The following is a 12,529-nucleotide window of genomic DNA, read 5'->3' as shown; positions in this document are numbered from 1 at the left end:
TGTCCTCTTGAGAAATTACTTCTTGTGTCCCATCATCTTTTCATGCTTCCTAGCTTTGCATTTAAAGGACAAAATTAAAAGCTGCAAACTCATTTGGACTAGGGTTGATAAACTGAACACAATCTCCTTGTATGGGGGTTTGCATTTCCACCCCAACCCAGATTATTTCTTTTCAAGAATATGACCTTTTTCAGCTGCGCGTTTTCAGTATCAAGCTGTGAGTTCCTAAGCAGTTCAGTTCTCTCCAACTGATTTGCTCAAAGCCATCTTTCATTCTGTAGAAATCTAGCCATTGGCAACCATATCTAATTTGGACTATATTCCACTTTACATAAATAAATCTATCAGCAAGTCCTTCCTCTGTCAGTTACATTATTATACTGAACAGACAACAAGCTTTCTAAAAACCACAGAAAACAGATTGTCCATTTCAACATGGATTTTCTTTTGCATATGGAAATGAAGAGCATAAACTCAAAACTGAGTGAAAGTGTTTCTCCAAACCTAGTCATTTTCAAGAAGCTGTGATAGGCAGATGGAAAGCTAAATGGTGTAGGCAAAAAGCAAAATATAGGTGGTCCAATAAAAGCTCAAATCATGCACTGGCTTGTATAGCATCTGGCTGTGCCCAAGTACATCCCAGGGCAGTTTCCTCAGCAAACAGATTAGTGCCAATCTCAGCCCAGAGAAACGGCAATAGCACCCTCTGCTCTCCAAACTGAGATGCAGATCATTTGTCTTTTCTCTCAAATCCACAGATTTTGTCTCCCTCACTACACTGACCCCTCCCCAAAACTGTTCAATTTCAGGCTTTTTTTTCCAGGTCCACATTTGTAAGGTTTCAAGAAGATATGGTGTGTGTCTTAAAAACATAAGATTTAAAATCAGCATGTGTTTATTTGTAATAAGTTTCCATACATTGTGGTAGGTGAGTTGTATTTCCTGGAGGTGCTTTCTGTGTAAGAATAACACTTTCTAATGAACTCACCATGGCTGAGTGATTCCCAAAATATCTGTGTTCATGTAAAGCAAGACCATTACACTGTAGAGGGAAACTGAGGCAAGGAGATTGGGTACTTTGTGCAACATCAGGTTTGCCAGTCACTTCCTCTTTTAAAAGAAAAGTCTCCTGAAATCCACTCACAACAATAAAGCACTTTCTTCCATATCTTGGCATGCAGCAGGTTGCATTTAAAAATCTTATAAACACTTGAAATATTTTTCTTTTTTTTTGCACCATCCATTTTCAAGCTAGCAGGACAACCTTTGTCATTAAAAAAACCCCAAAACAAAACATTCTCCTCCTCCCCTCAGCCCCACCCTATTATTACTCAACCCAGAAGGAAATGAAGTAAAGCATCTTTATTTGTGAGAGAGCTTATTGCAAGGGAGGGACTGAACTCAAGACCAACTATATTTGGAACACAACACAAAACCCACCTTTTCGCAAAAGCCTTCCCCCAATGATGAGCCGACATCCTTTCATAGCCAGATAATGATTAGCATGAAGAGAAAGAAAAAAAGAAAAGGAAAAAAAGTAAAAAGCAAATGAAGTATGAAGGTGTCAACAACTGAAATATTTTTGGTAGATGTTAGTTTTATCCAGTATCTGTATGGTTTCAGATTAGAAACACCCAGGGCAGGGGATGACTAGTATCAAAGTTCTTGAACTGCTTAAGAAGGTGCCAGAAGTCGAGGAAAAACCTGAAAGAAACAGAACCTGATGTCCATTTGAAGAGCTGAAAAACAGTAAGAAATCAGAACGTCCAAAACCAGCAAAAATCCATGTTTGATTACAGTAAATAGGAAACTCCTTCTGAAACAGGGGGGAGAACAAATGGCATCAACTTTTTAAAAGTATTTATTTAATTAAATAGTGAGAACTAGCTTATCATCAGCAAAAATGAACAAATAAAATTTAATCTTATTGAAGTCACCAGGGATGTTTATTACTTTAACTGTTACCTCACCTCTACCTGAAATACTACAAAGTAATATTACAGAATTTCTTGGAAAGCTGTCAGACGAGTAACAATCATGACAGCCTCATTTCATTCAGATTTTTTAATTGTAGTAAGAAAAAACTCTACTTAAAGCCTATACCTTATAATGCTAATAATGTAAGTATTCCAGGACACAAACATTTGAGACACTAAATTGCATCTTTACCTTAACCTGGGCACACAATATATAAATACATACTAATTTCTGGCTCTGCACTTTCCACTAGCACTCTCATTTACAGAAAAACTTAACAGGAACCATATCATAGTTTATTTTTTTAAAAAAAAATCTCAGAAGTATTTAAAATCAAACATGCAAAGAGAAATTTTCACTGCAGCCCTTCCCAACAATGTGTTGTATTTTATTTCCCGTTCTCATTAACATCTTTAAGAACCCACAGACTGCTGAGTACTACTCAGTGTAAGAGCAAAAAGGTAGCCCTAAGGATATGCACAGAGGTAGCATCTTACTGAGCACAGATATCCCTGAAATAGCACAGCAGGGCATCCTGCAACTGCTGACAAAGGAATTCTACTGGAAAGTCAAAACAGAGACTTATGTTTCTGGCAGCCACCAAAGGGTGTCACAGCAAACACTCAACCACAATTGTTTATATACCAGCTACTACCCTGGGATTCCCTAAATCATCGTGTATTATAAAGTATTATAATATTTTCCTAGATTATTAAACAGGAATGCACCAGGAGAAAATGTCCTGTACTTGTCCTGATTTTACTTCTCTCCTACCAGTGACCAAGGCACAAATCAGGATATGAAGTGAGGTGGATTCTGTCAGACCAAGTATGCATATGTTGATGTTTGCATAACCAATTATTTGGTTCCAACATATATAATTAAAAGGCAGTTTTTAGACTAGCTTGCTCCATAATCTGTCTTAATGGTAAACAGTCATGGCTTCCAACTCAAAATTTTAAAGGGTCTCCTACGAAGAAAAATGCTATGCACCTAATGTGGCACTGACTGAAGTTATCAACCCATGAGAGAATTTATTCACTGATGTGGGCTACGGCCCAACCATCATGGATGTTGTGATCGAGTGGAACAACTGAACGAGTCAGAATTCAAGGGAGATAAGCAGACCTTCTAGAAATATAATACAGATGTTAAAGGAGAGAAAACACTAATTGGGATGCTTCCATTGTCAAAAGGGAAAGATTTCACTGTGCAGTTCTCAGCCCGTCATCGTGTTCATTCATGTAATGGTATGACATTCATGAAAACGAGTGGCTATTTTAATTAGGTCAGATCTGTCAAACCACTGGATTAAAGGGGAAACCTGAAGAGCAAACAGCCTTTAGCACACGGAAGCTATACCTCTGACACACATTGCTAATTCCTCCACACCTCAGTGGGGAAGGCAAAATAAAAGAAAAAAAACCAGGAGTAACGGTCATGACACGGCAGATCCGGCTCAAAGTGAGCACAGCAATGCAATGCCCTACACTCGGCAGCTTGATGGAGGTGGGCAGCAGGGACACAGGACACTTTCACCTGGCAGAGGGAACACTGCTACCCAAAGCAACACATGCACACTCCTAATTCTGGCTACTGACCAGCAGTGGGAATTGCAGTGGGAATTGCTAGTGACAAGTGCAGCACTGCCCTGAAGACCAGAGTGGGGATGTGCTGACAGCAAAGCACTAACAGTCCTCAGCAAAGGAAGGATGCTCCCCCCGCAGACATACAGGGTCTGGCTCAAGAGTCCTCCCATGTAAAACCACTACAGCCTCTGTGATGTGTTTGGCAGTATTCGGTTCATGGTCTATACAGCATATGAAAGAGAGTGATCTTGTAATTCCATGATTAGCACTGAACAACACAACAGTGAAGAAATCCTGCTTATATAATCAAAAAGATAAGTCTGGTGCCAGTTAGAAAAGCTCTTTAAAAGCTCTTTTGTTGCTTCACATTATCAAGATCTGACATTCATCATATCTTTCCAGCCAAAATTCCTTTACTGCTGATTAAAATGGATATTTATTGACATCAGCCTGGGGAATAATAGCTAAAAAGCCAACCATATTCTATTCTTCATCAACAATACTGCCAACTAAGTTGTTTCCAGAATCATCACTGTCAGTAATTACATGCTAAACAAAAAAGATAAAAACCCAACCACCTCACAGTTGGTTTTCAAAAACCACATTGAACTTGCAGATAGAAAACTTTGCTTAGGCTTTAACCCTGCAGGAACAAATTTTACTTGAAAGTCAATTTCTGTTTATATGTATATATATATATACATCTTGAGCTCAGCAACTTCCTGCTTTATGGGGCAAGAATTCTGCTTAACCCAAGGGTTTCATCCTTATCACAGGTGTACTCAGTATCTTTCAGGTTTATATTTTAAGAGCAGTATGCACCTATTTATCATATGTTCTAAAGAATTTTAGTGGCAGATGATCTCCTAGCTAAGCAGAGCCAACCCTGATATGCCATGAGCCTAAAAAAAAAAGTGACCTCCAGTTTTGATCTGGCTGACACCCATAAGGCAACATTATTCAACTGAGGAGAGGAAGTTGCAGACAACATGCTACTTATATATCATATGAAACAGAGATCAGGAGAGACAAATGCCTCCACTCTTTGAATTCCTTTGACTTGAGTCACCTGAGACATGTTGTCAACAGGAACTGTCCGCTTACATCAACATGAATATATCTTTTGGCTAGAACTAAGATGGAGAACCAAGCAGGTAAGCATACCAGGTGAGTGGGTAACAAAAGCTAGGAAGAAGTCTGTTAAGTTCAGTGTACTAAATATTGTATTTCCTCTCATTTTTTTTCCCCAATTTCCTGTAGTTGTGTTCTGTTTTTCAGACTGCTACCTCTAAGGCTACAACATAAGTCACATTTGGTGGCGCTAATGAATTAAGCCTAACTATGTACATTTCCTGGAGTAAGGTCCTGCAACCTACTTTTTCTGAGTGACTGAAATAATGTAAAAAGGGGGTAAAAAAAAAGGTTATTTCCAAGAACAAAACATCCCAAATTACACTGTTGTAAATATGTATCTCTGTTTGTAGTTGTGCCACAACTCAACTCACCCTAGAACCAGGGTGCTGTGCTGTGACCGGCTTAATTTAAACCAAAATAAAAACACCAGGAAGCGTTTCTAACCTTCCCCACCTGAACTGGATGTTCTGTTTGCAGCCACAGAATGGGGATAACCCCACCTTTCTTAAGGGTATGTACCAGTTGGATCAGAGCTGATCAGACTCGTCACACAGCCCCATGATAATTAGTTCTGGCACAAACCGCGGGTGGGAAGAGGCACCCAAGGCTGATGCCCCCAGCAGCCTCCCATCAGTGTGAGCTGACTGAAACCAACAGATTAACCACCACAGCACAGGCAGTTCAGCACAGCTAAGAATTAAATGTCTCACTGTAAAAATGTGAAGATACTAGCAGCTGGTGACTTGCAATATCATGCAGCCTCACCAGGTATTTTCTGAGTACACAGTACCAGGCCTGCCGGCATCAGCATCTTTTTCTGCTCTAGGGAATTTTGGCACTAAAAAAAATCCCAGGTGAATTCTTAAAATGTTTTTTATTTCTCATTATTTTGCCACCTTCACCCCATTTAATTCAAACCAGAACATTTACTACAACTGGTGAAAAATATGGAATAGTGTAGATGGTCCTGTAGAAGAAAATCTATCAGAACTCTTGGCCACAGGAACCCTTCCCTCCTTGGTCCCTTCTTTAAAAAAACCCACAGGATTTCATGCTACGGAAGAAAGCATTCCAATTACAGATCTATCTGTAATAGGAGAAGACTGATAAATAATATACAGAACAATGCAAGCTTGCATATTGTCTGCAAATGCTCTAATGCATTTCATAGTTAATTGATAATAAACCAAGGCATACTGCACTAACTTTCCCAGTATCTTAAAATACGTTTTTGTACCTAACCCTGCTTTTACTAAATCTTTTTAAATAAAAAAAAAAAAGGGGGTGGTACTTCTGCCGCACAGAATCCTTTTGTGCAAGCACAGTTGCCATCATGCTGGCATTTTTCAATAGCAAATTTTTCACATTAGGCACAGTCATGGAGATAAGAGTATATTTTAGTCTTGCTTTTCCTCAAATTACGTAAATTTTTAATTCAGATTGGCCTGCAGAACCAACACATTCAAAATAGTTACCCTTTTTTCCTGCAAAAAAACCCCACAGCTGTGCAATGAACACAGAGGTTTTAATTAAACTCCTTAATCCAAGATTTTTCTTTTCTATTTCATGCTGTTAAAAAAAGTAATCTTCCAACCTCCATACCACCTGTATTTCCTTGTTTCTATCTATAGTTTGCTATCATCTTCCCACTCTTTGAACATTTTTTTAATGAATAGTTGTCCTACTCCTCACAACCTTGCTCCTTCTGCTCCTATTTCTTTGTCACTGGTTGTCCTCCAACCTGCCATATACACATTCCTCTGTGACTCCTCTCATCTTTTGTTTTCCACCTTCTATCTTCTTTTTCCATTGTGTTTCCACACTCTATTCTCCTCCATCTTCTCTCCCTTCCTTCTCATTACTAGTAAAACAGGTTTACTCATTGTTCTGTCATCTTAAGTCCTTCTTCTGTGTGTATCCTGTCTCCCAGATTTGCATGAAGGAGGTCTCTGCTGCTTTCTTTCTCACATGCAGAACATGTTTTTGAAAAAGACCGAGAAGATGTGATCCTGTCCTGCACTTCTCTCCCCTAAGCAGCTGGCAGCCACTGCTGCACAAGACATGGCCAGAGAGGAGCTGCTCTGTCTCTGCAGTGAGGAGCCAGCTCATCACAGGCCAACAGCCAGCTTCCAACTGTCCAAGTGTGAAGTTCCTATGATCAGAGATCATCTGGGATGCCTTTCCTCTCAAGACCAGGTGACTTGGAGCCAAATTCTTTAATCTCAAAGGCACTAAAGGCTTGGTAGCTCTGAGTAGCTTTTGGGGAAAGTCACTGTGACAGTATTTCCACTTCAGCATGTCTTGATAAGAAGCCTTAGGAAAAAGAATAAAAATCAAGTACTGGCAATTACACTTTTTTATTCAACAGGACCTGCCAACCGCTGAACGTGGTTAACTGCAAACACAGACAATGATAATTTATACCCACTGTCATTCTGGAGGCTAACTTCATTTTCAAAACTGCAAGTATAGGCATGGATAGCTATGATCAGCACACTTTAACCAGATTCAACACCAGCCAAGCCTTTGTCAGCAGTGGTAACCTTCCAAGCAGAGAGAAGCCATTAATGGGGTCCACAACCATGGCCCAAAGGCTAGCTGAACACCTTGGCACCTCCTAAGCCTCTTCAAAGAGTCCTCTGAATATTAACTAATTAGACTTCTCTTGTATGAAAGAGAATGAATCAAGGCTCAATTTACCTGCCAACACAACACACCCAGCTTTGAGGTAAAAGAACAGTTAGCTGAAGTATCAAAATTATTGTATTTGGTATTAAAAAAGAAACCTGGTGTTCACAGCTGTAGGGGTAATTCAGACAGATTAAACATCAAATTTAAATTTAGTTTTTAAGCAAGGCATAACAGAACAGAGTTTGGTAAATTTCTAGATAGCTGATGGCCAAAACATCAGAGAGCTTCCTGAGGAATATGGTATTGTACTGGGAGGGGCTTGGCTCACTGGATCTGGCAAGTACTTGGATTAATCACTCCTTGTCAGTATCACTACCTATAGGTATTTCTGTGGACATCAGCACAGAATACAGCAATTGAAAAATATGCCTTATTCTAAACATAAGGCAATTAATCTGCAAGCAAGACAATCCATGTATGTCAAATTATGAAGATAACTAAACAGAAGTGTTAGACCAATATTTTGAAGTGAGAACAAGGTGCCTTAAGTGGAAGACATGTAAAAATCTAACTTCAAGTGCTAGAACACACAGCTTGTGAATAATTATGCTTCCTTGAGCACATATTAAGTCTTTCCACTGTAAAGTTATCCACAGTAGAGTTTGAATTAATTGGGGAATCTGATCTGAACACTTTCTAAAATGATTTACCATGTGGCCTCTATACCTTTGCATGGAGCTCGACAACCCCAGTCAGGTTTGGTATAAACTAAAACAATCATCCAAATAAACTCTGCATAGTATTTTGTAGAGTATGTTTCAACTTCAACTCTCCCCATGGCATAGGAAGGGCCGCATAATATTTTAATTATTTTCTTCCACAAGACAGGAAGCTCATTGAGATTTTACAACCAAATATGCTTAGTTGGCTTTTTGCTCAATACAGCCCTTAGCCTGCAGGTTGCATGTAGTGCTAAAACAAATAAAGATCACAGAAGTTAGAAGTGCCTATTATGTCAATAAAATCTAAATCCCTAGTAATGCAGTAATTGTTCCATGCAGCATGTTTTCTAATGCTTTGTCTGGTCTTGTTTTAAACAATGGGGCTACCATCACTTTTCTAGGACTATTTATGGTCTGGAACAATCCAACAGCTTTTCCTGATCTTTAACCAAAGTTTCCACCTTTTATGCCGCTCCAAAACGTAAGAAGCCCTTACAAAAAAATAAAAAAAAAATTATAAAAAAAAAATTATAAAAAAGCCTCCTCCATCAAGCTTAGCATCTATCTTGTAAAGAATATCAGACAGCCTTTACAAAAAGCTGAATACAAAGTTCACCGATCAACTCATTTTAGACTACAGTGAGTGACAACTCCCTTCTGTTTATCATTTGTGGACATGTCAGTGTCCATGCAGAAAAATGGTTAGACAGGATACACCAGGATCAAGTAAGTTTTAACTTAGGAGAAACACAGTTTCTATCTGCAGAAAGGGAGTCTCCTACCGAGCCTCATTTGTTGCTATATGCTCATGTGGTAGGACTACTTTTTTTTTGTTGTTCTTTATTCCTTTAGCATACGACCTTTGTGACTGATTTAATCCTGTAAATAAAGTGTCAATTCCTAAACCTTGGCTTTGTCAAGGTAAAAAAAAAAAAAAAAAAAAAAAAGGTAAAAAAAAGAAGAAGAGGAGGTATTCGGTGTGTGTGAAGGGAACAGGCTCCCTTGCGCGAAGGGTAATTCCAATAAAGAAACCCTTTTAATGTCATCTGAACAGGTGACTAGCCTAACAGCGTCATTACCACCGAGAACCCTGCAAATTAAGCAGGGAAGAGGCCTATTATCTAGGTCACCTAGCCCACCCCTAGCCAAGCTGAATTATTCCCATCTGTTTACCAGAGGTATATTCGGGTGCTTTAGCACTAAGTTTGCGTATCAGGAGAAGGCAACAGCCCCCCAGAGCTCCCCTCCCCACCGCGGATCCCCGTTACCGACATAACCAAACCCATCCTCGACACCCTGCGACACTCAAATAGTACAGGAGGAATTAAAGAGGGGACACCGGGTTTGGGAGGGATGCTCGCAAACACCAGGGAGCCGACGAACCGTGCTATGGAGGGGTTAAAAAAATAATCAATTCAGAATAAATCGGCAATTTGGGCAGCGTGCAGGCGGCGGGCGGCTGCTGACAGCGCCCCGTGGGGCGATGGCCCCGCGGCGGGGCCGGGCGCGGCGCGGTGCGGCGGGTCCCCCGCGGCCGCGGTACTCACGTTCTCGGTGTCGCGCTCGTTCACCGTGGGCAATGGAGTCCGAGTGGACATTTTCCCTCACTCGGGCGGCCGCGGCGGCGGCGCGCACAGACACACACACGGGCCCCGGGCTGCGCGTCTGCTCCGAGATGGTGGTCGCAGGGAGCCACCATGAAGGACGAGGTGCCTGGCGGGGGGCGGCGTCGCGTCGGTGCCCCCCCACTAGATCCTCCTCGGGGAGCGGAGCGGCCTCGCCCCCTCCGAGTCCTTCGGGTTCATCCTACAGCCGGGGTCCGCAGGGGTCAGCAGCGGGGAGGGGGCCGCCTCATCCAGCGGAGAGGGGATGGAGCCGAGGGAAGGGATGGAGCAGGGGAAAGGGAGGCGGCGAGGGAGCGGCTCCGGGGGGGAGGGGGTGAGCGCAGGGCGGGCGGGAGGAGGCGGCAACGGGGCGCCGCGCAGCCCGGCTTCTCTCGGCTGCCGCCGGGGCACGGCTAGCGCAGGCCCGCCGCCCGGGGTCTGCCCTCTCCTTCCCCCGCCGCGGCCCCGCTTCACCGCGCCGCCGCTCGCATCGCGGCCCGCCCCAGGCTCCGAGAAGGCCGGCGCCCCGCGGGCTGCGGGCGCTCGGTGGGTGCCCGCCCGCCGCTCCCTCCCTCCGTGCCTGCCCCCCGCCCGCCCCGCCGCCGCTCCCGGACGAGGCAAGATGGCCGCGCTGCTTCTCCGCGCCAGCCCAGCGCCGACATGAACCGGAAGGTCCCGCCCCCCGCCCGGCGTGTGCGGGGGCCTCGGGGCCGGGACCGGCCCTGCCCTCCGTGCTGGCCCCGCGTCCCCCGGGGATCTGTCTCGTCCCTCCCGGGGACCGGCCCTGCCCTCGGTGCCGGCCCCGCGAACTCCGGGGATCGGAGCAGCCCCGGGGCGGCACAGCTTGGAGCGGGGTTCGCCTTTGTGAGACCCCCACCTGGGGCACTGCGTACAGTTCTGGTGTCCCCAGTACAAGGAGGACATGGAACTGCTGGAGCAAGTCCAGAAGGGACCTCGAAGTTGCTTAAGAGGACTGGAGCATTTTCCCTACAAAGATCGAGAAAGTTGAGGCTGTTCAGTTTGGAGAAGGTTGTGTGGGGAACTCATCAACCTTCCAGTATCTGAGAGGGGCTACAGGGAAGCTAGAGAGGGACGCTCCATCAGTAGCTGTAGTGATAGGACAAACAGTAATGGGTACAGATTGAAAGAGGGGGAAATTATATTAGATATTAGCAACAATTTTTTTTACCGTGAGGGTGGTGAGGCACCAGAACAGGTTACTCAGAGAAACTGTGTGTGCCCCATCCCTGGAAGTGCTGAAGCCCAGATGTATGGGGCTTTGAGCAACCTGATCTAGTGAGAGATGTCCCTGCCTATGGCAGGGGGTTGGCACTGGGTTCTTCCAACCCCTTAACAGTCTTTGATTCTGTGATTCTATAAGGAATATAAAGAATATAAAGAGACCTCCAGGGAGCTGCGGCCCCTCCAGGGTGGGAGGAGATGCGGTGTGAGGTGGGGTGCTTAGGTTTTGGGGAACACCGTGGGACAGAGGGGCTGGTGCCACAGAGTGGCTGGAGAAATGGCAGATCTCCCTAGAGATCCAGCCCTTAGCTGGGGAAGGGAACAGATCCCCCTGCCCACTCACAGCCAGGGGAAGGGACACAGGCACGGGTAGTCCAGCAGTGGTCATCTGTGTTCAGGGTTCTGTCCTTGGGACATCTGCCAAAGCACAGCCTTCCTTTTCTTGGACTTTCCCAGCCCAGAGGATGGTGTGTGTGTGTCACAGAAGGGAGCTCACACCTGGCAGGGGTCTGAGGCTGGTGTTGGCAGATCTCACCTGGTGCCATCAGACACCCATACAGTGTTAGAGCACTATTTTCATACCAGCTTGATGCTTGGCTCTTTTGTTGAAGAAGGGTGGAAGCCTGGGCTATCAAAACATTCTTTGTATATCCACTAGTTACTCTGCACAATCCTTTTTAAGTCTACAAAGAAGATCTTGGTATAGTCAGGAGTAGTTCTAATTATGAATTAAAATCAAGAAAGATAAATAACTTCTGTATATTATGTATGTAAGTGGTTTAAAACCAAACCTATTTCTGTTTGGTTTTTTTTTTTTTAACAGAAAAAATACAAACCTCTGTAGAAAAAAAAAATGCTGGGTCTGGCAGGATTTGTAGAAACTTGGCATGTCTGCGGGTCTGGCAGCCTAGTAGTAACATTTTGTCTTTCTAAGTGGTGTTTCTCTGACAAACTTTATGGCTGTCATATATATTTGCCAGCTCAGACCTGAAATCCATCCTATGATATAGGTTATATTTCCTTTGCTTTTAGAGATGTGAGCAAGAAAAGATGGCCTTTGAATGCCACCCAGTAAAGTTGTATGTCTGTTACTTCGTCATCAGGAGTACAAAATGCTCCACAACATCTGACCTGCAGATTTTCCTTCCTAAGTCTTTCATTAAGCTGATGTCTTGGTCTGTGTTAATGACAGGAATTTTGGATTTCAGGACTCACCCCTTGTGCAAATGTTTGTATTTCTGTGTGTACATGCACATTCATATGTGTACTTGCTCAGACAATACACACTCATAGTGGAGCCACTCTCCCTGGGAAGCAGGCAGGACCCTTTGCACAGAGCAGGGAGTGGGATTTGTCTGTATCTGACTTGTCAAGGTCAGTCATGAAGTCTAAAGCAAAGCCAGGAAAAGTATCCAGATCTCCTGACTCTGCTTTTGCCACAGGGCTGCTGCTTCATCTTTTTCTTTTCAATTGCCAGTAGAATATGTTCTTTACAATGTGTTTGTAAAAAATTCTAATTGAGTTATGATAGAGTCAGAAGAAGGGCAAAAATTGGGCAGAGATTTCTTTGGGTTGTTACCGAGCCTAGTGCTCCCACCCTGCTCATGGGCACTCCAGCCAGCATGGGAAG

General features: G+C 43.6%; 1 protein-coding gene across 12 annotated transcripts in view; it reads right to left on the bottom strand.

Annotated features, from left to right (window-relative positions):
• Positions 1–10,158, bottom strand: part of MARK3 (microtubule affinity regulating kinase 3) — a 61,795-nt gene extending 51,637 nt beyond the window's left edge. For 3 of the 12 annotated variants that reach the window (XM_014249796.2, XM_088057652.1, XM_014249798.2), the window contains exons 1-2: positions 9,601–10,157; positions 1,441–1,479 (exon numbers count right to left, since the gene is read on the bottom strand). In XM_014249796.2, the coding sequence (XP_014105271.1) occupies positions 1,441–1,479; positions 9,601–9,651 (90 nt within the window). In that variant the 5' untranslated portion in view covers positions 9,652–10,157. Of the gene's footprint in view, positions 1–1,440; positions 1,480–9,600 lie in introns of all 12 variants that reach the window. The other 9 variants (XM_014249797.2, XM_014249804.2, XM_014249801.2 and 6 more) reach the window with 6 other exon arrangements.
• Between the last annotated feature and the right edge of the window lie 2,371 nt (positions 10,159–12,529).

The sequence above is a fragment of the Pseudopodoces humilis genome, chromosome 7, assembly GCF_049639895.1.
Source record: "Pseudopodoces humilis isolate 2021_Gansu_Grassland_sample_001 chromosome 7, ASM4963989v1, whole genome shotgun sequence".
Classification (NCBI taxonomy): Eukaryota; Metazoa; Chordata; class Aves; order Passeriformes; family Paridae; genus Pseudopodoces; species Pseudopodoces humilis.
This window is presented reverse-complemented; position numbering and strand designations above follow the sequence as displayed.